The sequence below is a fragment of the Mobula birostris genome, chromosome 7, assembly GCF_030028105.1.
Source record: "Mobula birostris isolate sMobBir1 chromosome 7, sMobBir1.hap1, whole genome shotgun sequence".
Lineage (NCBI taxonomy): Eukaryota > Metazoa > Chordata > Chondrichthyes > Myliobatiformes > Myliobatidae > Mobula > Mobula birostris.
In genome coordinates, this window is record NC_092376.1 from 126,142,438 (window position 1) to 126,168,407 (window position 25,970).

A 25,970-nucleotide genomic window follows, 5' to 3' on the forward strand; every position below is an offset into this window, starting at 1 on the left:
GTTGCATCACCGTCTGGTTCGGAGGGGTCACTGCACAAGATCGGAAAAAGCTCAGTCAGCTCTATCGTAGGCGCTCCCCAGCATTTAGGACGTTTTCAAAAGTCGACGCCTCAGAAAGACAGCATTCATCATTAAGGACCCTCATCATCCAGAACATGCCCTCTTCTCATTGCTAACGTCCTGGAGGGTCTATAGGAGTGTAAAGACACACATTCAGGAACTGCTTCTTTGCCTCCACAATCAGACTGTAATTTTTAGTATTTATGTATTACACTGCACTACTGCGGCAAAACAACTAGTTTTACCACATATGCCAGTGATATCAGAACTGATTGAATGGCTTGATTGTGGTTGTAATGATGAAGAGGGCTAAGTAATTACCGTGAAAATGTTTGGAAAGTACAACAAATCATCCTGATGTGTCAAACTGAAATATTAGCGTTGTTTCTCTGCCCTATTGAATACATCCAGAACCTATTTTAGATTTCCAGTAACTGCGGTTTTTTTAAACTAATTACCCTAAATTGAGATATTAACTTTATGTACCCGAGAGTAAATATTGGATATTATACAATTACATCTTAAGTTGTATTATTTTAAGTGGAATTTTATTGTCGTTTTGTAGAAAGTTGATTTGAGTAATCTGCAGTAACTTGTTTTTTTCTCTAAATCCCCTTCTTTCTAAAATAGTTATGATGAATTAAATTTATTGCATTCGATGTAAAATTAAATCATCAAACGTGTTCGTTCCTTCGTAGCATACATATAGTACACTGCTGAGAAACCAGTGCACAAACCATCTGAAATTTTGAGTTGTAATATATCCCGTGTAAAAGGTGGGGGTGTTCAATTGCTGTCCCTTTGTCCTGGGGTATAGGGGAATTAGCCCCGGCGACCTGCGACTCTCCCGCAAACCGAGCTGCCGCCCCTCACGTGCCTCGCCCGCTGGAATGTTCACGGGGTGGGTGGGTCGTCCGGCAGTCTCACCGCGCCGTTCTGTTGGCTGAGGAGTCCAGTGCATTGTGACGTGTGGTGCCAGACGATTCCCCCCAGCCGTGCTGCACGATTCACGGATCCGCGCGTTCGAAACGGACACGAGCCGGAGGGAGCGGCGAGGCCGAGAGAGTGGGAGCCGCGGCACTGCTGGTGAATGAGCGAGCGAGGGGGGCGGGAGGAGCCAGGCCCGGCGGCGGCGGCGCTCAGCGCCCGCCTGTCAGCCCTCGGGCCTTTGATCGGGGAGGGGGAGGGGTGAGGAGTGGCGCAACGGTTAGCCGGTGGTTTGATGTGCCCTGCTGGGGAGGAGACGTCGGAAGATAACGGTCTCGGTTGGCGGCCGGCCGACTGCTGGAGGTGTGGTTGTCCTCCCGGGCCGTGTCGGGATGAAAACTGCCTGGGATTTGCGTGGCGGTGGGCTGGGGTCGTCGGGCTGGGCGCTAGGGGTCAGTGTGTGGCGTCGCATCCTGTCCGCACGTCTTTCTCGGTCGGTCCCCGCCACATGGGGGTGGGGATGAGGAGTGGGAGAGGAGGGCGTTGGAATACGCGGCCTTCCAGGCAGCTTCCCCTTCTCCGATAAATAAAAAGTTTGTCAGCCGCCGGCGCCCCTCTCCAGCCTATTGTGTAGCCGCACCCCACCAATGTTAACGTGCGTCTTTTTAATGAGCCGACACGAAAATATTGTTACAGTAAACTGGGTTCTGTGGTTCTATTGAAGACATCAGATGGAGGAGATCGTCCCCACTTGCCACTGCGGCTTTAGATACTGAATTTCAACCATTAATTCTACTTTTCTCCCCACCCGCCCGCAATTGGGTAAACTAAAATCCTTGATGTCACTTGTTTGAGATCGATTGATTTAATTCTTCAGATTGGTTTGGCCCTTCACTGTTTTTCTACCATTTGCAGCATGTGTGAAATCAGTAGCATAATTGCATGAATGATTTGTCTTCCCATGCCTATAACAGGTGATTGATCTCTGATTTATTTTGCTTGTGGAAAAAAATATCATTTTCTGTTTACAAGCAGGAAAATCTCTAGGACATGCAGAATAAAAAAAAATTAGATCATTTATTCAACTGAATGTAGCCAGTATATCTTTTTTGGAGTATCCAATTTTGACATACATCAAATCCTTTTTTTAAAAAGTACAAAATGAATCAGCAACAGTTCACATGCTGTCCATCTCCTCAACAGTTTGCAGTTTCCTGGCCTTGACTGCCTGATTTTCACCATGAATGTCCAGTACCCGCATACTTTTATCCCCCATCAAGAAGGCCTTAAAGCTCCCCACTTGCCTATGTTTCATTGGCTACATAGAACAGTCCGTGTTCCAAGCTTTCCCTGATAATGCTCCCCAGCTCTTCCTGTGCTACATTGACAACTGCACTGGTGCTGCTTTGTGCTCCCATGCTGAGCTCGTCAATTTCAACAACTTTTCCTCTAACTTCCACCCTGCCCTCAAATTTGCAGTCTATTTCTGACACCCTTAACCCCTTTTTTGATCTATCTCCATCTCTGAAGACAAACTGCCTACCAACATCATTTATAAAACTATTGGTTCCCATAGCTATTTTGACTAGACCTCTTTCCACCCTGTCTCCTGATTTAAAAAAATGCTATTCCTTTTTCTCAGTTCCTTTGTCTCTGCCTCATCTGTTCTCAGGATGAGGCTTTCCTTTGAAAGTGGCCAACCATTTTAATTCCTGTCCCCATTCCCATTCCGACATGTCTATCCATGGCCCTCTCTTTCGCCACGATGAGGTCACTCTGTCAGAGCGGAGCAGCAATGCCTCATATTTTGTCTAGGTAGTCTCCAACCTGATGTCATGAGCATCAATTCCTCCTTCCAGTATTTTTTTCCCCTTTACCCCTTCTAGTCTCCACTCCAGCTTTTACACCTTCTCTTCACCTCCTGGTGCCCTTCCTTCTTCCCTTTCTCTCCTCTCCTATCAGATCTGTTTTTCTCCAGCCCTTTACCTTCCCCAGCTACCTGGCTTCACCTGCCACCTTCCTAGCTAGTCTTCCTTCCCTTGCCCCCCACCTTTTTATTCTGGCGTCTTCCCTGTTTGTTTCCTGTCCTGAAGAAGGGTCTCAACCGGAAACACCAGCTGTTTATTCATTTCCATAGATGCTGCCTGACCTGCTGAGTTCCTCCAGCATTTTCTATGTGTCAAGCATCTGAAGAATCTCTTGTGAAAATGGGTGGCTGATCAATAACTCATAAGCAAAGCAAAATTGCTCACCTCATCATCACTAATCGCTCACCTTTCTGAAATTGGATGGCAGAGGGAAAGAAGCTTCTAGGGAATACAGATCTCTTTTCTGGGTGGTAGTCAGTCATTGTGGAGACATGTAGGGATCAATGCTTGGGGCCCACCTGTCAAAAGGATGTATCAGTTATTTGGATGAGCGAATTTAATGTGATATTTCCAAGTATGTGAATGGCACAGAGCTGGGTGGAATGTGAGCTGTGAGAGGATGCAAGAAGACTCTGGTGATCTATATAAATTGGGTGAGTAGGCAAATGTGTGGCAGTTGCAGCTTAACATGGATGAAGTTATTCACCTTGGTTCTAAAAGCAGAAAGAAATTATCTGAATGATGATAGGTTAGGGAATGGAAAAGTGCTACTAGACTCCAGTCCTTTAAAAACAAGCCTCCTTGATGCAGCAAGTAGTTGGAAAGGCAAATGGAATATTGGCATTTATTTCAGAAGGAATTGAACAAGGATGACTTGGAGTATTAGGGTCTTCATGAGAACCCATCTGGAATTTTGTGCATTATTTTGATCTCATTACTTGAGTGTGTTCTTTCCTTGGCAAAAATATTATGGAGTTTTGCCACACTGACTGATCCTTGGAATTACAAAATTGATATTTGGGTTATTTATGCCTATATACACTGTAGTAGAGTGAGAGGGGAGCTCATAGAAAAAAAAATCTCAAACACGAGGAGATCTGCAGACGCTGGAATTTCAAGCAACACACATAAAAAAAATCTGATGGGATTAGATAGAGTAGATGCAAAGGGGAGATTTCCAATTGCTGGCGAGCCCAGAATCAGGTGTTACAGCTTCAGTACTTGGGGAATGCCGCTTAGAATAGAGATTTTTTTTCCCCCAAAGTGCTGTACCTATAGAATTCTCAACCATTGAAGGCCAAGTTATTAACTATGTTCAAGGAGGTACCTATATTCATTAGTATAGGGAGAAGTTTGAAACAGGGTACCATGATCATGTTAAATGATAGAGGGGAGCTGATTGGCCTATTCATATTCTATATTTTTATTAAAACTCACAAAACTTTAGCAATATGTCATGAAAAGACACAGCTAAGGGACAATAACTTTGGCCCAAGTCTTCTGCAGTTTCATTCAAAAGCCCTTTTGAAAACTGATTCATCTGGTCTCCTGAATTTATTCATTTATATATGCAAGTAATCAAAGGTACAGGCATGCCATTAACTATAGTTCTGACTGCTGAAAGTGTAGTATCATTAGTGATTCCATGATTCAGAAATCCATGTTCTCTTTCATATCACAGGCCCCTACACCTGTGGAACTTGGTATTATAAATCCCATTTTGATCTGGGTCTGAGGAAATTTGAGCTCAACAGCAAAGAATTCCATAGCACATTTCCCACTATCTCTTGCTCTGTTGTCACCACCTTGAGATTTTTTTAACAAGAGATGCCCTTAAAGATTCAGTGACTAGATGACATATGAAATCCTTAAATTTTTCCAAATCACCTTTGATGTTTGTTGCTTAGAGTGGCACTAGGGCTTATAAAACTGCCTTTGGTCCTCTGGGGAAAACTTTGGCCATTCCTGAAAATTTGTGTAGGGTTTGTGAGGAAAATAAAGTTCTAGAATATTTGAAACTTGCTTTTCTTGTGGGTCTGTTCCTTTGACCTTTATAAATTTGCATAAAAATCCTTGCTTGGGATACTTATTTTCCCCCACTGCACGTTAAAGCAATAGATTAGTCAATGCAGTGTTACTAAAAGCAAAACAATAATAAGTAAATCATTGATTTAAAATATCATGTGATAATTATTTTGATATTTAACAAGAACGTATGTTAAAAATAGCTGCTTTGGTTGTTAGAAATTGAGATTTGTCTGATTTCAATATGAACAATGATTCGAGACTAAATTGCATTGGTGAGGGATCTTGCAAAACTTTAATGGGGAAAAAGACAGTCACTCCTCACTTGTAAAATGATAACATGCAGTTTATTAGCAGCTGCGACATCACCTACTTTAAGTCACACATACAGATGCATTCCTGGTATTAAGTTTTATGGCCGGAGGAGGGTTAATCAATTACTTGTGTGATTCATTAGCAGTGAGTGTAGTAGTTGGGGTTTAGTCTTTATACCTTACTGCCTTTTGATGGAATATACAATTATTCCACCATATTGCACATGACCATCAAATAGCAATGTTCCTTCAAGCAATGCACTTAATCAAAGTTATTGTTATGTTGCAGTTTTTAAGGATGTATAAAGGTCACTTGGCAGCTGGTGATGCCATTCCCGTTTAGTCTATGTTTATACTATGTTTGCTTTTTGATCATTTGGTCAGAAGCTGCTTGTTTAGCTCATTATTTATTACATACTGCTTGTTTTTGATTGTCAATCCCTAACCTATTAGCAACTGATTCCAAATATCTTACTTGCCTTGAAAGCGTTAGATATAGAAGCGGAATTGGGCCACTCAGCACATCGAGACTGCTCTGCCATTCTGTTATGTTGATTTATTATCCCCCCAACCCTATTCTCCTGCCTTCTCTCTGTAACCTTTGACACCCTTATAAATCAGGAGCCCATCAACTTCTGCTTTAAATATATCCAATGACTTGACTTCCACAGCTGTCTGTGGCAATGGATTCCACAGATTCACCTCCCTCTGGCCAAAGAAATTCCTTCTGATCTGTTCTAAAGTGATGTCCTTGGATGCTGTCTAGTCTTTGACTCCCCCGCCCTAGGAAACGCCCTTTCCACATTCCATTCGACCAGGGGTTCCCAACTTTTTTATGCCATGGACCAATACCATTAAGAAAGGGATCTGTGGATCCCAGGTTCGGAACCCCCAGTCTAGGCCTTTCAATATTTGATATCTTTCACTAAGATCCCCCCCCTCATTCTCCTAAACACCAGCAAGTACAAGCTAGAACCATTAAGTACTCCTCATAAGTTAACCCTTCATTCCTGAGATCTTTCTTGTGAACTTCTCTGGACCCTCTCCAACGTCCTTTCTGAGATATGGGGCCCAAAACTGCTCACTGTATTTCAAAAATGGACAGACCAGTGCCTTATAAAGTCTCAGCAATACAAAATCCTTTTGCTATGAGAGCAAAAGCTGTCCAAAGTTGGAAATCTGAAATAAAGAAATCAAAATTGCTGGAAATACTCAGCAGGGCAAGCAGCATTTATGGAGAAAGCTCTTCCAGGTCGATCATCTTCCATCACTTGAGTATCAAGTGCTCAGTTATACTGCCTTCCTGGTATTCAGTTCTGTTAACTTTGGCAGATAACCTCGACAGCTATTTAGTGCTGGGAACTTGAGACAAATTTCTTTTGGGCTATTATTTTATTACAAGAAAAAAAAACTTAGTATTTTCCAATATTCTATTTGCTATTGAGGTGAAGGTGTAAAGATCTGATCCAAAAAAGCAGGCAAGGTTATAATCAGGGATCATGTGAACACTTAGAATTCTGGCTCTCCAATCAAAGTTTAGTAAGTCAGTAGGGCCTGAGCATCTGCATTACTATTTTATCAATTTTGGTGTGTGCACTTGGAAATTCGCTATTTAAAACCAGAACCTGCTCCATCAGAATGACCCCCATTTCATTTGATGTCGCTTACTCTATTTTGCGCATTAAGTGAATGCATTCAATATTTTAGCCCAGTGAAAATATGGTTTTGTACATTTTGCAGTTATAAAATTTGATACTATTTAGGACTTTAGTCAGAAGGTTCAAATAATTATAAATTTTACAAAAGGTACAAGACTAACTAAACTCCTTGTGTTCTTTCTTTCTAGGGAAAAGATTTAATCCTGTGTAATTTCACGTTTCTGCCAAAATACACGTGGTATTAGTGTGTGCTTTTTAGACTGGAGTTCTGGTAAGTGAAGCTCCACTGGCAATAAGTTTTAATGTGGTGGCACTGACTTTAGCAGATCATTAATAATGGGCTGTAATTATTTACTATTTTCATTATGCCACATTTGGAATGAATGCAATTGACTTGAAACTGGACCCAATCACACCTTGCTTTACACTTGTAAATAACACTTTAAAAAGATGTTTTTGCATATTTTGAAGCATTTGTGCTCATTTCCTACTGAAGTATGACCAACTGGAAAATTGGATAGAGCACGTCTTCCCATGGTTCATCTTAACTTAGATGTCATTTCCCTGTATTATTTTGTAAGAGATGAAGTCAACAATGTTTCTGTTAATTACTTGCCATTGAAAACTGGATCAATAACTTGTGATTTATAATCTTTGTTTTTTTTAAATAAGAATAATTTTCTGCTGAAAGTTATGAATCGTACGATTTAATGAGTTGCTGCTGGGCTATCGTTTTTATCCTTCATAAATTCCATGCCAGCCATTTTAATATACAGGTATGCATTGCTTAACGTCCACGATACGTTCTGTGAAATCGGATGTTATGTGATTTGGATGTTGTGCAAACACCATATTAAAAACTTAGCAAACCTATATGGAGTACTGTAATATACCTGTATTGACTAAATAGCCAAGAACTTACACTAAAACTGTATACTGTACACTTACACATAACACTACTACACTCGAGACGCGTGATGCACGAGATTGGTTACGTCCGCTATGTCACGTTCTCCGATCGGGACTATGGATGTATATGCAATCGGAGGTTGTCCAAATGGACATTAAGCGGCGCACACCTGTATTAAAAGTCTCACTGCTATTGTGCTGCTGTTCACAGATGGAAGTAGCTGTGAACTAACAACTGTCACATCCTGCTCCATGTCTCCTCCCGGTACCCTTCACTTTTTCCCTCATCTATAGGATAGCCAATCTTAAGTAGTAATGACTTGTTTCCAGTCAGTTAACTCAGAAATGAATAGGCAGCTCAAAATTATTTGCATATTAGATATTACTTTAAATCTTGGCGATTTAAAAAAAAGATGATCATCTTAGCTATTCAGTGAATGTCTACCACCACACTCAAAAGAATAGGGCTGTTCTAGATGTGGTATAAAGCTGAAATACAGACATGCTGTGTGTGTCTCCTTTCAGTTCAGTAGTTTACAGACATTTGGTCTGATTGAGCTCAGGGCAGAGCAATATTTTCAGTACCTGATTTGACCTCCGTGCAATACACAGGCACAGATGTCGGGAACATACTGACATACACTGGAGCTAGCCATTAATGGCATGTATCTGAGAGGAATAGTACTGTATTGTATAAAACCTGAAGGTTTTTCCTTTTGAGTTATTTAGCTTTCTGCTATGTGTATGTTACATTTTTACACTTTCTTGGTATACTTTCAGCTAATGTAATATTGGAGAAACGAGACGTTGAATAATTTAATTGGTTTATTTCTCATGGTGGCATAGTGGCATCAGCGTCAGACTTCGGGATGAAGGGTCCCAGGTTCGAATCCAGCCAGCCAGCTCCCCTGCATGCTTTCCATCCTTGCTGGGTTACGAGCTGGTGATCTCTTTGGAAACTCACCTGGCAGACGGCAATGGCAAACCACTGCTGTAACTTGCCTCGTACGCGATTCCCCACTACATCAGAGAGGCGTGGAGGAAAATCGTCCGCTAGCTGGAGAAACTCCGGTTGCGACGTACCTTTCCTTTCCTATTTCTCAAGCAGTATTTAACGATTTGTTTACATAAACCCTTAGAGGTTCATTTGGTTCAGATCCCACCTGTTAAATTGTTATTTGTTAAATTCTGTAAACAAAATTTGAGCTAACGATTATAATTGTATAGTTTTCACCTTGTATTACACACATGAAATATGGAGGAAATGTGATGGGCTCTAATTGCATGAGTAAACTTCTAATATTGCTAACAGATCCCTGATAAATTATGCATTAGAATAATTTCGATAATACTGTGTAATTCCAATTTTAATCATACTTTTAAGGTGATGCTTTCTTAATCTAAACTATAATTAAATGTGAAAGATGCTTATTCTAATAGCTGCACTATTCAGTACTTCATTTACTAGCAGTTTAAAATAAACTCCGAACTTTAAATGATTATTGGGGTGATTTTGTGATGTTAGTGAGACCTATTGTTGTATTAAATTTTTGGAAACTTAGGTTGCTGTTAACCGTCTGAAAGCAGAACAAGTAGCTGACTTAATATTTGTGTTTTTTTAGCTCTGCCTTTGTAAAAGTGTCTTCATTTCTCCTCTACACACTTCATCAGTTTTTATCTTCTTCTTTTGATGCTTTTGAGCATTTTTGGTCATGGAATATTTTGTCTTATTCTTGCGTTTACATTGGGCATCTTCTCAAATGCTACATGTGCTCATTCCAGAGATTCTATTCTTTCATGTAGACCCTACCTTGTAGTTCTAACATGTAGACAAATATTCTCTTTCATATGTACCCTCCTTTGCACTGTTTCCTTAGTCTAAGCCCACCATCTTTCTCTTACTCTAAAATGTGCACTAGCCTTTTTAAGCAACACACACAAAAATTCCTGGTGAACGCAGCAGGCCAGGCAGCATCTATAGGAAGAGGTACAGTCGACGTTTCAGTTCGAGATCCTTTGTCAGGACTAACTGAAGGAAGAGATAGTATGAGATTTACTAAGAGATTAATGTCGACTGTACCTCTTCCTATAGATGCTCCCTGGCCTGCTGCATTCACCAGCAGTTTTTATGTGTGTTGCTTGAAGTTCCAGCATCTGCAGATTTCCTCGTGCTAGCCTTTTTAAGCTCTTATTTATGCAGGTCATTCTGATTTGACCTAAATAAATACTAGAATAATTGACTTCCAAAAAATTGTACATTTTAGTGGTATTTGGTAGCAGAATGCAGCCAAACTAAATGGGCAGTTTATGCCTATGAATGACAAAAGTGTTAAGTATCTTTGTTGAGTTTTAACATTCACTTTGTAGGATAGCATGTGCTGTGGAAAGAACATAAAGTACAAGAAGAACCAGTTAGTGTCACTTGCTTTAAAAGAAACTCTGGTAATACAGTCACTCTCACACTCATAGGGAGCTAAATAACATTTGGTGCAGCAGAATCCAACCCATAAAACAATCTAAATGAATTATTGGTTTTGATTGTTGTGAGACGGGAAAAATCCTGTCCACAGTGGCCTTACAAGTTGGTTGTTTTCTCTGTCTGAGGCAAGCAAGGCTTGGTTTAAGTTGTGTGTCAAAAAGACAGTGCCTCTGATATTACAGCTTTTATCAGTGCAGCATTGAAGCAACAATCTAAGTTACCTGCTTTGGTTTTGGGAAAGGGTTTGAACTCCACGTAATTCTGCCACCTTAAAAGGTTAAACCTTATTTGTTCTCATTATTTTATTCTCAAAAAACTAATAGAATCTTTTGAGAACAATAAAAGGTTTAGTCCACATTATTCTTGCCTGCAATTAGTTACCACTTTGCATAATTCTAATATGCTTTATGCCTAAAGTTTCATTTATGTTTCTTCTGATCTAGTAGTGAATCCCATGAGTGTAGTTTTCTTTCAAGCCTTGTAGTTCGAAGCATTTGATGTTTCATTTTTTTTATATATACCTGCTTTAAATAGATGAGCATTGGACTTCAGTTGCACAACTTAGGTAGAATTTTAAATGCTTTAATCCTGTAAAAGTTACCAAAATAAATCAGATCCATGTTCAATACTTTGTTGCAAGTAGTGACTGAAGTTCGGTATATTTCACTTCATTGCAGTTCAGTTCTCGACTTGTCTTTCTGCTGTGTTGGTTGACTTTTGTTCTGGCATCTTTCTTCAATTGGTAAGTAGGTTACTTTTGTAATCAGGCTAGAATACTGAAGTATAAGACCAACTTTAATTGTGGAATAATAGTGTAATGCATAAATACAAGAGACTGCAGATGATGGATATCCAGGGAAACACACACAAAATGGTGGAGGAACTCAGCAGGTCAGGCAGCATCTATGGAAATGAATAAACAGTTGACAGAGTAATGCTCCTTTCATGAAATAGCCTTTCACTAATTTGCAGTTAGCCAATTCACTAATTGGCAGTTCACTAAATGCATTAACAAAGTTTTAAAATGGCCAGTGTAAAGTTTTGATGAGAAGGCAACTTTTTCAAGTTTATTATAATCTGACTACATGTATGCCAAACAGATCAATGGGTAGGGGCCAGACTAAGAGTGGTCCGCTGGTCCTCCAGGTTTGGGGGTTCAGCTCGAGGCTAACAGCCCTGACTGGTCAAAAAAAATTGTAATGGAAACAGCAGCAAAGAATCCTATATCTGTACGATAGTACAAACAGAGATAGAGGACCATCATTGCTCCCCTAAACACCAATGGCGTTACAGACATTGATTGGCATATGTACAACCAAACAAAACATTGTTCCTCCAGACCACGGTGCACCCACAATACATATATCACACACAGCACATATTTATTACTACAAATAAATTAATAAAATTTAATTCAAAATGCATGTGAAGTGTGCAGTACAGGTAAACACTGAACAGCTCACTGTCCTAGTAATGAGACCTCAGTGGTGAGGAAGAAGCTGTTGATCAGTTTGACAGTCCAAGTCCTGATGCTTCTGTACTTCCTTTCTGACAGTAATGGGTGAAGAAGATTGTGGGTAGGGTGGTAGGGATCCTCAATAATGCTTCTGGCCCTTCATATACAATGCTCCTGGTAAATGTCATAAATAGGGGGGGAGAAGAGTTTTTTACTTTCATCTGTATAGTCATGTGGTTCGATGACTTGCAGCTTCCATACCACACAATGATGTAGCCAGACAAGACGTTCTCACCCCTTTGGCAAGATGTTAGAATGGGGGCAGGGAACCTTGCACTGTCATCATCTTCCCATCTTTGTTTTTTATTTTCTTGATGGCTGCAATAGTCTGAAAGCAAGTACAAGTTTAATTATGGCATTGAATTCTGCCTCACTCTTCACCTGATCCCTACTGCTATACTTGTTATTGGGTTAATTGTCCTTTTTCATTTATTACTTTATTTTCGTTAATAGCAAGTACTTGTATATTGAATTTGTTAAATACTTAATTTTCAATATTCAAACTAGAATAATCACCACATGGTAAAATTGATGACGTGCACTCTTTTAAATTTTTTTTTCTTTTGCTTAATAAAACTTTTTGAATTCTTGCATAAATGGATTTTCAAAGTTACAATTCTAGTTTTTTCCTGAGGCAGTCCAGTTTTGAGTGACTGTTTTCCAGCTCTTGAGTACAATTGTGAGAGTAAGTGAAAGGTTTCAGCCAATTTGAATTGGTTTACACATTCCTGTCTGTGTTTCTTCTATATATGGGTTCTTCTCCATTTAACACCACCTCTTTTCAGTAATAACATTAGCTGTTTTCCAGGAACTTCTCAAATTCCATTTACAGTTTGTGTACCATGTCACCAAAACATAATGTTCACAGCACAGAGATGGCAACTTATTGAGCATTGCTTTAATGTAAGCAACAAGATTGTGTTACAGATGAAAATTTTCAATGTGAGTTATAATATGCTATCTAAAATACCCACAATATTGTGCGGTTAGGCGGTTTACTGTGTAGGGTGGGTGTGATAAGTTGCAGCTGCCATTTAAAGATCTTGTTTTTAACAAAGATTTGTCATCTTTATTTGCAGGAGAATGTTATTTATATACATTAATAAAAATAAAAATTATCTGCTAATGGTGAATGGTGATCTATTGTACCATATAATTTCTGTCACTTTATAACTCTGATTGTATTTAGCACTCGCAAATTCACCTAAGTATTTGAGATATTCTTCCCCTTTCAACCTTCCCGCCAAAAACTGCCCAAAACTTAATGTTTGTAAATGTGATGCTGTTTCCTATCCATTTTTACCCATGCCCTTCCCCTAGCTCATCATGACAAAATTATTTCAAATGTGCATCTTTCTTAGGTTTAGGTTCTTCCATTTTCCTCCTTGTGCCTGCTCATGTCCTATTGTCTTTTTAAGCCAGCTCATTCTCCCTTGATCTCATTTGTTCCTAACCTGACCAACAAAGTTCTTTCTCCTGTACTTTATGCTTGCAAATACTTTTTCAAGCAGTTTCACCACACTGCCTCTTTTTTTATCTCCCCATATGTTTCTGCTGCTTCTCTGAATTGTCCCTAAATAGTTTTACAAATGACACAGTTCTTTGTTTGTAGTCTGTCTGAATCCCTAGACATTGCTGGCCACATCATTCTTTCTCAGTGAGTTTTGTCTATAATATAACTCTGTTGGATTACCCTTTTTGTTCCCCTTTTGTCTCATTTGTAGCCTCAAGATCCCAATAAGCTATTTCTTGCTCTTCCATCTACATTTTTTCATTTTGGATGTATTTAGAGACTGAAGGAGGAAAAGTGAAGGGAAGTCAGCATTAACGTATATAAACAAGTCATTGAACTCCACTTTTCCTCTGCTAAATGTATCTTTAGACTGCTAAACTGATGCAATATTGTTTTATTTTTCAGTTGAACACTGAAACTATTGTCTCTAGCCCTTGACACCTACTCCCATATCTCTTTCAAGTAATTTTCTCAGGTGAACAAAACTTTATGCACATGACATTTGTTTAACCTCTGTTGAACTCCAAACCTCCACAGACCAAACTTTTGGTAAAGTTGAAAGTGTAGACAAGTAGCTTATAAGCAACAGAACAAGGAAAGATGTGATTACATATATAAAAAAACTCAGCCTTCAAATGCAGAATATACAATGGTTAATAAATGGAGTTGATACTGTTAAGAGAAATGGCAGCAGTGGGGGTGGTAGATCATATGCAAGACCCAGCACATTTGTGACCATTTCAAGCAGTTTGTTGATTTGAGGGGAGTCATGAATACCTAACAAAGCAGAACAGGCTTGGGTGTTGGTGAAAGACAAAGACAAGTCAGTGTAATATTACACACATAACTCGGTGTGGTTGTAAAATTCAGTATTATTTTGAATTCCTCATGCATCAATGTCGGCTGGTCTGTTTTTAATGGACCAAGATTTAGTTGCTAGTATGTTTCTTGTTTTATCCTTCCATTTATATGCAACTTCTAGTGAAAATTCTTACATCCATATAAAAATGATTCTAATAAGAAAAGACCAGCAACCCCTTTATTATTGTCTGAAGAAATGATCCTGGTGTGACTGAGGTTCTAAACACTAGCTTAGAACATCAGTGAACATATTTTTTTGATTCATTTGATTCAAAAATGTACTTAATTGTTATACCCTTGTTTGTCTCTCCATTTAAAAGATTTCTGAATATTTCTGTCAAAATAAAGCAGAAAAAACGTGAAATTAAACAATCAGTTTACTTATGTGAAGTAATGGGAAATAATGTACACTCGTGCTACGATTTTCAGACTCAAAATACTTTAGGAATGCACCTTAAAATCTGTGTCGGAGGAGTTGGGAAGACTATTGAAACTGAGATCCACTATAAAAAGCAATCTTGTAAGAGTAGTTTAAACATGCTAGTTTTTTTAAAGAAATAATGGTCTTAAATTTGTGTCAAACAATACTAGCAGGTGAAGACTTTATGCATCTGAAGTTCCTCTCTTATTTTAGTACCTGTTTAAACTCTTCTACTATTTAGTCAAGGCTCTCAGTGCACAACTCAGCTTTAAATTGGATGAGGATTTCTATCAATCAAATTGTTCTAGAATTTGTATAATTGCTTAGCTTCATGTATACAGTTCAGAACCTGAGCTGGTCCTTCATTCCACCATGTTTGGGCTAACCATGATGCCAATCTAAACTAATCCCATCTGCCTGCACATGGTGCTTATCTGTCTATTCCCTGACTGTTCATATGTACGTCTAAATGTCTCTTGATCATTACTATTGCATCTTCTTCTGCTATCTCATCCGGCAATATCTTCCAAGCACCAACCTTTTTGTGCTTTTTTTTAAAAAAAGCTTGCCTTACAAATCATTAACTTTTCCCCTCATCTTAAACCTATGCCCTTTCATATATGATATTTCCACACTTGTAAAAAGACTCTGGGTATCTATCCTACCTATGCCTCTCAATTTTTATATGCTGCTATTAGATCAACCCCTCAGCCACTGCAGGAGAAACAATCCAAGTTTATCTGGCTGCTCATTCTAGTTAATACTTTCCGATTTAGGCCATATCTACTTCTGCACCCTTTAAAACCACCACATTCTCCCTGTAGTGTGGGAACTAGAACTGCACATGATACTCCAAGTGTGGCCTGATCAAAGTTTCATGCAGCTGCAGCATGAATTCCCAACTTTTATACCCAGTATCTCGAATGAAAGCAAATATGCTATAGCCACCTTTACTACCCTACCCACTCTTGCTATGAACTGGAGTTCCAAAGCTGGATTGTAGATCAATGCTGCTCCTAAGGGTCCTGCCACGTACTTGATATTTTCCTCTTGCATTTGACTTCCCAAAAAGGCAACAGCAATGCTTGTTCAAGGTAAATGTATTATCAAAGCATGTCGAAGTGCTGGGTTAGTTTTTTTTGGACTGCAGATCATGGGTTCTTTGGGGGCTTTGCTATTGCTTACTTGAGTGGTGGGCACTGATGCTTCCTGCTAGAATAAGTGAGTAGAGGGAGAAGAGGAAGGATTGATGCTTGTGCGTGGGAGGGGGTGGGGGGTCTTTGAAGTTCGAATGTTCTTCTGTTGTCCATTCTTTGGGCTGTTTGCAAAGAGTAAGAATTTCAGGTGTATACTGTATACCATTGAACCATATGTCAGCATATACAACACTTGAGATTCATTTCCTTGCGGGCATACTCAAATCTATAGCATAATAACTATAACAGAACTGATGAAAATCTACGCCAATTTGGGTGTTCAACTAGAATGCAAAAGGCAACAAACTGTGCAAGTACTAAAAGAAAGAATAATAATAGGAAAGCAATAAATATTGAGAACATGAGATGAAGAGTCTTTGAAAGTGAGTCCATAATTTGTGGGGAATCTTTCAATGATGGACCAAGTAAAGTTGAGTGAAGTTATCCCCTTTGGTTGAAGAGCCTGATGGTGATATCTTAAGTTCAAACTGCCATTTCTCCAGTCAAGTTTCCATTCTATATCTCTGCTGTACCCTTAGACAGCATTCCTCACTGTCCACAACTCCATTTACTGGCGTGATCTGCAAAGTAATCAGATCACTGACATTTTCACCAAACCATTAACATGTATATTCTAGACAACAGAGGAACCAGCACTGATCTGTGTGAAATGCCACAGGAGACAGAGCTGCAATCAGAAAAAGAGCCATCTAGCATTGTCCCTTTATTATGACAAAGGTTCAGCAAAGAAATTAGAGAAAATATGCTTGAATTCAAATAGATTGTGGACTTTATGAGACTTCATTGCTAACTTTAAGGAGTATAGTATTTCAGATTTAGTTACTTAAAAGAGCAACAATCAAGTGAGGCTATCTTCCAGGTTGAGACTCCTAAAACAGTCAAGAATTATCAACTGTTCTCAAGAAAATGAGGCATTCAACAAATGTTTATCCTTTCTTAATCATGGAATACAATTAAGAATTTATTAGAATATGGAGTACATGTTTAAAAAAAAATGTTTGAAATGAATATTGAGCTTGCAAGTTTTAATACTGTTAACTAATTAGGCCCCAAGATATTGCTTGCCATGACTATTTTTGTGCGGATTTTATTTGCAAGTGTGACAATTACAGTCCATATTCTGGTGACAACTGAGCTTTTTTTTCCACAGGCATCAATTTTGTCTGTAGTGCCATTTAATATACTAACAATACCTCCACAGTGTTATGCCATTTATTTAAAAATTCAAGAAAGAACAATTGCTAAATATTGGAACTGGTTTATTATTGTCATATATGCTAAAGTACAGTGAAAAGCTTGTCTTGTATACAGATCAGATCATTACACAGTACATTCAGATCAAGCAAGATAAAATAATAGAAACACAGAAACCCTACAGCACAGTACAGGCCCTTCGGCCCACAAAGCTGTGCCGACCATGTCCTTACCTTAGAAATTTCCAAGGGTTACCCATAGCCCTCTATTTTTCTGAGCTCCATGTACCCTATCCAGGAGTCTCTTAAAAGACCCAATCATATCCGCCTCCACCACTGTCACCGGCAGTCCATTCCACGCACTCGCCACTCTCTGCGTTTTTTTTTAAACTTACCCCTGACATCTCTTCTGTACCTACTTCCAAGTACCTTAAAACTGTGCCCCCTCATGCTAGCCATTTCAGCCCTGGGAAAAAGCCTCTGACTATCCATGCGATCAATGCCTCTTGTCATCTTACACACACACCTCCATCAAGTCACCTCTCATCCACATCCTTCCTGTGGTGAGGTGACCAGAACTGAGCACAGTACTCCAAGTGGGGTCTGACAAGGGTCCTATATAGCTGCAACATTACCTCTTGGCTTCTAAACTCAGTCCCACGATTAATGAAGGCCAATGCACTGCATGCTTTCTTAACCACAGAGTCAACCTGCGCAGCAGCTTTGAGTGTCCTATGGACTCGGACCCCAAGATCCCTCTGATCCTTCACACTGCCAAGAGTCTTACCATTAATAAGATATTCTACCAACATATTTGACCTACTAAAATGAACCACCTCACACTTATCTGGTTTGGACTCCATCTGCCACTTCTCAGCCCAGTTTTGCTTCCTGTCAGTGTCCCGCTGTAACCTCTGACAGCCCTCCACACTATCCACAACACCCGCAACCTTTTGTGTCATCAACAGATTTACTAACCCATCCCTCCACTTCCTCATCCAGGTCATTTATAAAAATCACAAATAGTGGGGGTCCCAGAACAGATCCCTGAGGCACACCACTGGTGACCGACCTCCATGCAGAATATGACTCGTCTACAACCACTCTTTGCCTTCTGTGGGCAAGCCAGTTCTGGATCCACAAAGCAATGTCCCCTTGGATCCCATGCCTCCTTAGTTCCTCAATAAGCCTTGCATTGGGTACCTTGTCAAATGCCTTGCTGAAGTCCATATACGCTACATCTACTGCTCTATCTCCACCAATGTGCTAAGTCACATCCTCAAAAAATTTAATCATGCTCATAAGGCATGACCTGCTTTTGACAAAGCCATGCTGACTATTCCTAATCATATTATGCCTGTCCAAATGTTCAGAAATCCTGTGTCTCAGTATCTTCTGCATCAACTTACCAACTACTGAAGTAAGACCCACTGGTCTATAATTTCCTGAGCTATCTCTACTCCCTTTCTTGAATAATGGAACAACATCCGCAACCCTCCAATCCTTGGGAACCTCTCCCGTCCCCATTGATAATGCAGAGATTATAGCCAGAGGCTCAACAATCTCCTCCCTCGCCTCCCAAAGTAGCCTGGGGTACATCACGTCCGCTGCTTTTGATTTATCCAACTTGATGCTTTCCGAAAGCTCCAAGTGCATCCTCTTTCTTAATATCTATATGCTCAAGCTTTTCAGTCCACTGTAAGTCATCCCTACAATCGCCAAGATCCTTTTCCTTAGTGAATACTGAAACAAAGTATTCATTAAGTACCTCTGCTGTCTCCTCCGGTTCCATACACACTTTCCCACTGTCACACTTGATTGGTCCTATTCTCTCACGTCTTATCCTCTTGTTCTTCACATACTTGTAGAATGCCTTGGAGTTTTCCTTATCCCTATCCGCCAAGGCCTTCTCACAGCCCTTTCTGGCTCTCCTAATTTCTTTCTTAAGCTCCTTCCTGCTAGCCTTGTAACCTTCTAGATCTCTATCATTACCTAGTTTTCTGAACCTTTCGTAAGCTCTTCTTCTTGACTAGATTTACAACAGCCTTTGTACACCATGGTTCTTGTACCCTACCATACTTTCCCTGTCTCATTGGAACATACCTATGCAGAACTCCATGCAAATATCCCCTGAACATTTGCCACATTTCTTAAGTACATTTCCCTGAGAACATCTGTTCCCAATTTATGCTTCCAAGTTCCTGCCTGATAGCCTCCTATTTCCCCTTACTCCAGTTAAACGCTTTCCAAACTTGTCTGTTGCTATCCCTCTCCAATGCTACGGTAAAGGAAATAGAATTGTGATCACTATCTCCAAAATGCTCTCCCACTGAGAGATCTGATACCTGACCAGGTTCATTTCCCAATACCAGATCAAGTACAGCCTCTCTTCTTGTAGGCTTATCTATCTGTTGTGTCAAGAAACCTTTCTGAACACACCTAACAATCTCCACGCCATCTAAACCACTCGCTCTAGTCGATATTTGGGGAAATTAAAATCTCCCACCACGACAACCCTGTTATCATTACACCTTTCCAGATCTGTCTTCCTATCTGTTCCTTGATGTCCTTGTTACTATTGGGTGGTCTATAAAAAAGACAACTCCCAGTAGAGTTATTGACTCCTTCCTGTTTCTAACTTCCACCCACAGAGACTCCATAGATAATCCCTCCATGACTTCCTCCTTTTCTGCAGCCATGACACTATCTCTGATCAGCAGTGCCATGCCCCCACTTCTTTTGCCTCCCTCCCTGTCCTTTCTGAAACATCTAAAGCCTGACACTTGAAGTAACCATTCCTGCCCCTGAGGCATCCAAGTCTCTGTAATGGCCACATCATCTTAGCTCGAAGTACTGATCCACGCTCTTAAGCTTATCCAATTTATTCATAATACTCCTTGCATTAAAATAGACGCATCTCAAACCATCGATCTGAGCGTATCCCTTCTCTATCACCTCCCTATCCTCCCCCTCGCACTGTCACCAAGCTTTCTCTATTTGTGAGCCAAATGCCTCTTCCTCTGTCTCTTCAGTTTGGTTCCCACCCCCCAGCAATCCTAGTTTAACCTCTCCCCAATAGCCTTAGCAAACCTCCCTGCCAGGATATTGGTCCCCCTGGGATTCAAGTGCAACTCATCCTTTTTGTACAGATCACTCCTGCCCTAAAAGATGTCCCAATGATCCAGAAATCTGAATCCCTGCCCCCTGCTCCAATCCCTCATATAATGTAGAATTTATCTTCCAATAGCATAGAATAAAGCATAATAGCTGCAGAGAGAGTGCAATCCGTGGGTAAGGGTTTGGAAACTAGTTTTCTCATTCTATTGAAACAAACATGTATATACTTTGGACTTCTCAGTTTAATAATATTATGGGAGCTTGTTCGTATATGGGGTTTTCTTTAAGTCGGACATTCATAACTCGAGTGCAGCCTGTGTGTATCTCAAGGGAAACCTGAACATAAATTTAGCAAGCCTTGCATTCAGATTTTATAATAGTACGTGTTGCCTTTGCACATAATACAAACACCCATCTTTATACTGGACATGCCCTGAAATGAAATTTGTATTGATCAGCTGCCATGTCATGGACGATATTCATTATCATTTGATTAAGTGCCAAATTTTTCTGTCTATTTCCTACTTGCATTCTGAGCTCCAAGTCCTGAGCTAGCATTAAAAATATTAAATGATTAGTACTGTACTTTAAGTTCTCTGCTCTCCCATGTATATAGCACTGAGAAGACACCACCTCACTCTATTCTAAAAAGTAGCCTGTTTAAAGGTATTTCTTGTTTTTGCTAATATGAATTTAATGTAGAAAATGTCCAGAAAGCGTAGAAAAGTGAGAGTTTTAAGAGAGCAGTGACTGATGTGGTAACTTGAAGATGGACAACATTGAGCAGGAAGGTTTTGGGGGATCAGTTAGAAATGAAGTTAAGGTGGCTAGTGACAATTGTCAGTTGCATAACGTTTGGTGGGAGTACACAAAATTGGAAGACTGATCATTACAGGACAAGATGTAAGACTGTTGGAATTTGTAGAAGTAATCATGGCAGTATTTAAGATATCTAATGAGCAATTTGAATTAAAAACAGGAGAGAAAATAATGCTTTGAGGAAAGAGTTCTAAGACTAACTATAATAGTGAAGAAATTGAATGGAAGTATCAAAAGTCTGGATGAAGTCTTCAAAATTAGGAGCTAGAGCAAGTAAAATTGTAGTTCTCTTGATGCACCTTGTGATATAGTTGTACTTTGTGTTTTGTTAGTGCTTAAGTGATAATTGAGTAGCCTAGAGTTAAATAGGAATATCTACAAGCAAGAAATGGATTTTTTTTAAAGGTTGGGGAGGGGAGGGAGCAAAACTGGTGTGACTAGGGATTGGGAATAGTGGTTGGAATACTGGAGCTGCAAAAAAGAACAAGAAATTGTGCATGAATGGTCTCAGTCTTTGAAATGCATCTGAACTGATCATTTAAGAGGTTACAATGGAGTAGGCGGGAAATGAAATTGAACAAATTTAATTGTGACAAAAGCAGTTGCAGATTATCTTAACCCTCGATCCTCCTGAAGTGGTGCAAACTAGGGAAATTAATAGGTGGGCTAAAGTATTGCTTTGAAAGGGAATTGATGGACAAGATGTAGTTGGGGCAGGATGAGGGGTAAGTTTCAGATGTTAGATTGGCGGAGATAGCAACAATCAAGTTAGATATTTGAAACTACAAATGGCCCAACCTGCGTCTAGATGTAATCAGATTCAAGGAATAGACTGAATGGCAGTAGAACAAGTATGTGGATTTGTAAGCCAGAGAATTAGCTAAAGCAGTAAGAGCCAACAAAAGTATCATGCATTGAATTACACACATGTTGTGAAACTTGCTATGTCAGTACATTATTTTTCCCCTCGAAATGAACAGGTGTTTAATTTTCAACTCTCAGTCCATATTATATGAGCAGGAATGGGGTGCTGGGACCCATGACTTAATGTCTCAATATCACACGTTCACCAGCTACAGAGTGGTGAACCCTCGTGATTCATTTGTCTGTTATCATAAGCTGGAAGAACACCATTGACTTGTGACAAATACAGAGATGAGTAATTTTGGGTTTGACATAAGCACTGAAGTTATTTTTACCTAGACTGAGGTTGCTCATTTGATATTTAATCAGTGTATGTCTATGCTGACTGCAGTTTGATTGCTTTTTGAAAAGCAACCAGTAGACCATATCAAGATGAAACAGTTTCAAATTTAACCATAATAAATTGATTTTTTTATTAGTAATAATAAGTACTTGGGCAATGAAATAAAAAAAAATCAACACCTTCTCAGTGTATTGTTAACTTTAACTTTATTTTTAGTTCCAAATCAAATTAATCCATTTGATTTTTCTTCTGAGTTGTCATAAATCAGTGATTTGTTTTTAAAATAATGTTTGATATATTGATTACAAAAACAAGTAATGCATTGACTGATTTGTAAATGTAGTCTCTCAGTGGCATGATTGTATTTCGTTTCCAATTAATTCTTTTTAACTTTTCATATACCAAAACTATAATTTATGAAGATGCACATTTAGTCTATTAATTCCTCAGTTGAATTAACCAAGGTAAATTATGTAGATCAGTTGTTAAAAGTAGTGTTGTTGTCCTTGATGTTTTAATTAAATCATGGTTCAGTAATTACATGTAAAAAGATGAGAAAGTAAGACTACTGTACTCTTGAAGAAATATACACAAAAAAGTCCAGAATATGCTAGTATTTTATATTTTTAAAAATGGCTTTGTATGCTATCCCAATGAATTGATGTAGACTTTTTATTTCACGTAAAGCAGGGGTGTCAAATTACTGGCCTGTGGGATGATTTGGTGGGGGGGAGGGGAGAAAAGTATATTCACGACCATTTACTATGTATCTGTATGGCAGCCGCTCTCTCTCCCACCGCTGTCTGTGCCGCCTGCTGCGCCGGCAGCTTGTTGTGTGTACTTAGAAAACAATAGGGGGCAGTTAACCACCTGCTGTGCATAAGCACCTACCACCCTGCACTGAAGACCACTAGGGCTCCACTTACATCATCAGACACAGTATAAACGCACAGAGTACTCAGGTAAGTAACACCTGTAGCAAGGCTGAGGCTGTTTGCTGCTGTGGTTCAAAATGCTTTCCAAGAAAAGTTGATATCGAGGGTCGGATATTCAACGATAATTGGAAAGATCGTTTTTTCTTCTGAGGTCAACGGCAAACCTTTGTGTCTGATATGCTCGCAACAAGTGGCTGTGGCAAAAGAGTGTAATATCAGATGACACTATGAGATGTCACACGGAGAAAAATATGACAAGTACGCAGGACGGTTCAGAACGCAAAAGTTAAACGAGCTTGAAACAGCTCTGAATAAACAGCAATCAGTGTTCACCAAAAGTCGAGAGACTCGTGATGGAGCTGTCAGGGCCAGCTATATTATTGCCAACAAAATAGCTGCTGCGTTGAAGCCATACTCAGAGGGGGAATTCATCAAAGCATGCATGCTGACGGCGGCTGAGCTGGTATGCCCTGAGAAGAGACAGGCTTTTGGTAATATCAGCTTGTCAAGAAATACTGTGGCAGAGAGAATCTGGGACCTTGCAGGAGATTTGAACAGTCAACTAAAAGACAAAGTGAAGTCATATATTGCCTTCTCTATTGCAATTGATGAGAGCACCAACGTGGCTGATGTAGCTCAATTGGGAGTATTTATTCATGGTGTTGATGCATCTGTGGCCGTCACCGAGGAGTTTGTGGAGATGGTGCCCATGACAAACACCACAACAGCGAACGACGTTTTCTCCAGCCTCATCGAGGCCTTGGACAGACTGGGGGTTGACTGGATCCACGCTGTCAGCGTGGCAACAGACGGCGCACCGCCCATGGTCGGGAAAAAGGCAGGTGTTGTTGTGAAACTCCGAGAGAAAGTTCAGATGGAGAATCCAGAGCAGAAGTTCTGGAATTTTCATTGTATAATACACCAAGAGGCGTTATGTAGCAGGAGCCTGAAAATAGACAATGTCATGGATGTAGTAATCAAAACAGTTAATTTTATTAGAGCCAAGGGACTCAACCATTGGCAATTTGACACTCTTTTGTCTGAAAGTAATACCGGACACGGCCTGCCCTACCACACTGAAGTCCGCTGGTTGAGCAGAGGGGTTGTGTTCAAACGTTTTTTTCAATTACGTGCGGAAATTGGACTACTCATGAACGAGAAAGGGAAGCCAGTGGCAGAGTTGGATTACCCAGACTGGCTTCATAATCTTGCATTTTTGGTGGATACAACAGAGCACTTAAATGTGCTTAATGTTAACATGCAAGGCCGCAACAAAATTGTTTCGGAATACTACGACAGCACTCGTGCCTTTCAAATTAAATTAGGCTTGTGGGAGATGCAACTATCCCAGAGCAACCCAGCTCATTTCCCCTCTTTGCAGTCTGTGCGTGTCGCTCATGGGAATAGTGACAACATGGACAGGTACGAGGACAAAATATCATGGCTGAAGAGTGAGTTTCAGAATCGTTTCCAAGTATTCACTCATCTCGAGAAGGAATTCTCACTATTTTGCTCGCCTTTGCCATCAACGCAGCATCAGTTGTGCCAGAGGAATTCCAAATGGAACTAATTGAAATTCAGTGTAACTCGGCTTTGAAATATAAATTTGAGACTGTGGGCCTAGACTCATTCTATCAATACTTGGGACTGATGTACCCCAAGATGACAGACTTTGCCTCAAAAATCCTTCGCATATTTGGGACAACAGATCTCTGTGAGCAGGCATTCTCCATAATGAACATTAACAAATCCAAACTGCACTAGCAGCTGACACACAGACTTCTAAATGACATGAAAATCACAATTGCCCAGAAACTGGTCCCTGATGTTGACAGGCTGGTTAAAGCCAAGAGATGTCAGGTGTCTGGAAGCAGCAAGTGAAAAATGAGTGACACTGTTCAATGCACTGCGACGTGTAAGCAAAATATATTATGAAATATTGAATAGGTTTGCTACCATGGTTCTGGAGGGTTTAAACTAATTTGCAAGGGGGATGGAATCCGGAGTGATAGAGCAGTGAAAGAAGTGCATGGAGTAAAGCCAGATCTAACATAGAGAGGCTTTGAGGAAAGAGAAGCAGAATAAAGGGTGTTAAGGTAGGAATGTAGAAGGGCTAAAGTGTGTAAAGTGTGTAAAGATGCAAGAAGCATCAGGAACAAAGGTGATGAACTGAGAGCTTGGATACATGCATGGAATTATGATGTAGTGGCCATTACAGAGACTTGGCTGGCACCAGGGCAGAAATGGATTCTCAATATTCCTGGATTTCAGTGCTTTAAAAGGGATAGAGAGGGGGGAAAGAGGAGGAGGGGTGGCATTACTGGTCAGGGATACTAATACAGCTATAGAAAGGGTGGGTAACGTACCAGGATCCTCTTTTGAGTCAGTATGGGTGGAAGTCAGGAACAGGAAGGGAGCAGTTACTCTATTGGGAGTACTCTATAGGCCCCCTGGTAGCAGCAGAGATACCGAGGAGCAGATTGGGAGGCAGATTTTGGAAAGGTGTGAAAATAACAGGGTGGTTATCATAGGTGAATTTAACTTCCCTAATATTGATTGGCACCTGATTAGTTCCAAAGGTTTGGACGGGGCAAAGCTTAAGTGTGTCCAGGATGGATTCCTGTCACAGTATGTTGACAGGCTGACTGGGGGATTGTCATACTAGATCTAGTATTAGGTAACGAACGGGGTCAGGTCACAGATCTCTCAGTGGGTGAACATCTGGGGGACAGTGACCACCACTCCCTGGCCTTCAGCATTATCATGGAAAAGGATAGAGTTAGAGAGGACAGGAAAATTTTTAATTGGGGAAGGGCAAATTATGAGGCTATAAGGCTAGAACTTGCGGGTGTGAAATGGGATGATGTTTTTGCAGGGAAATGTACTATGGACATGTGGTTGATGTTTAGAGATCTCTTGCAGGATGTTAGG

General features: G+C 40.1%; 1 protein-coding gene across 4 annotated transcripts in view; it reads left to right on the forward strand.

Annotated features, from left to right (window-relative positions):
* The first annotated feature begins 981 nt into the window (after positions 1-981).
* LOC140200417 (uncharacterized protein KIAA0232-like) overlaps positions 982-25,970 on the forward strand; it is a 56,016-nt gene continuing 31,027 nt past the window's right edge. Inside the window, exons 1-4 of one of the 4 annotated variants that reach the window (XM_072263709.1) lie at positions 982-1,146; positions 7,041-7,123; positions 7,525-7,628; positions 10,918-10,982. In XM_072263709.1, the coding sequence (XP_072119810.1) occupies positions 7,563-7,628; positions 10,918-10,982 (131 nt within the window). In that variant the 5' untranslated portion in view covers positions 982-1,146; positions 7,041-7,123; positions 7,525-7,562. The remainder of the gene's footprint in view (positions 1,147-7,040; positions 7,124-7,524; positions 7,629-10,917; positions 10,983-25,970) is intronic. The other 3 variants (XM_072263711.1, XM_072263713.1, XM_072263710.1) reach the window with 3 other exon arrangements.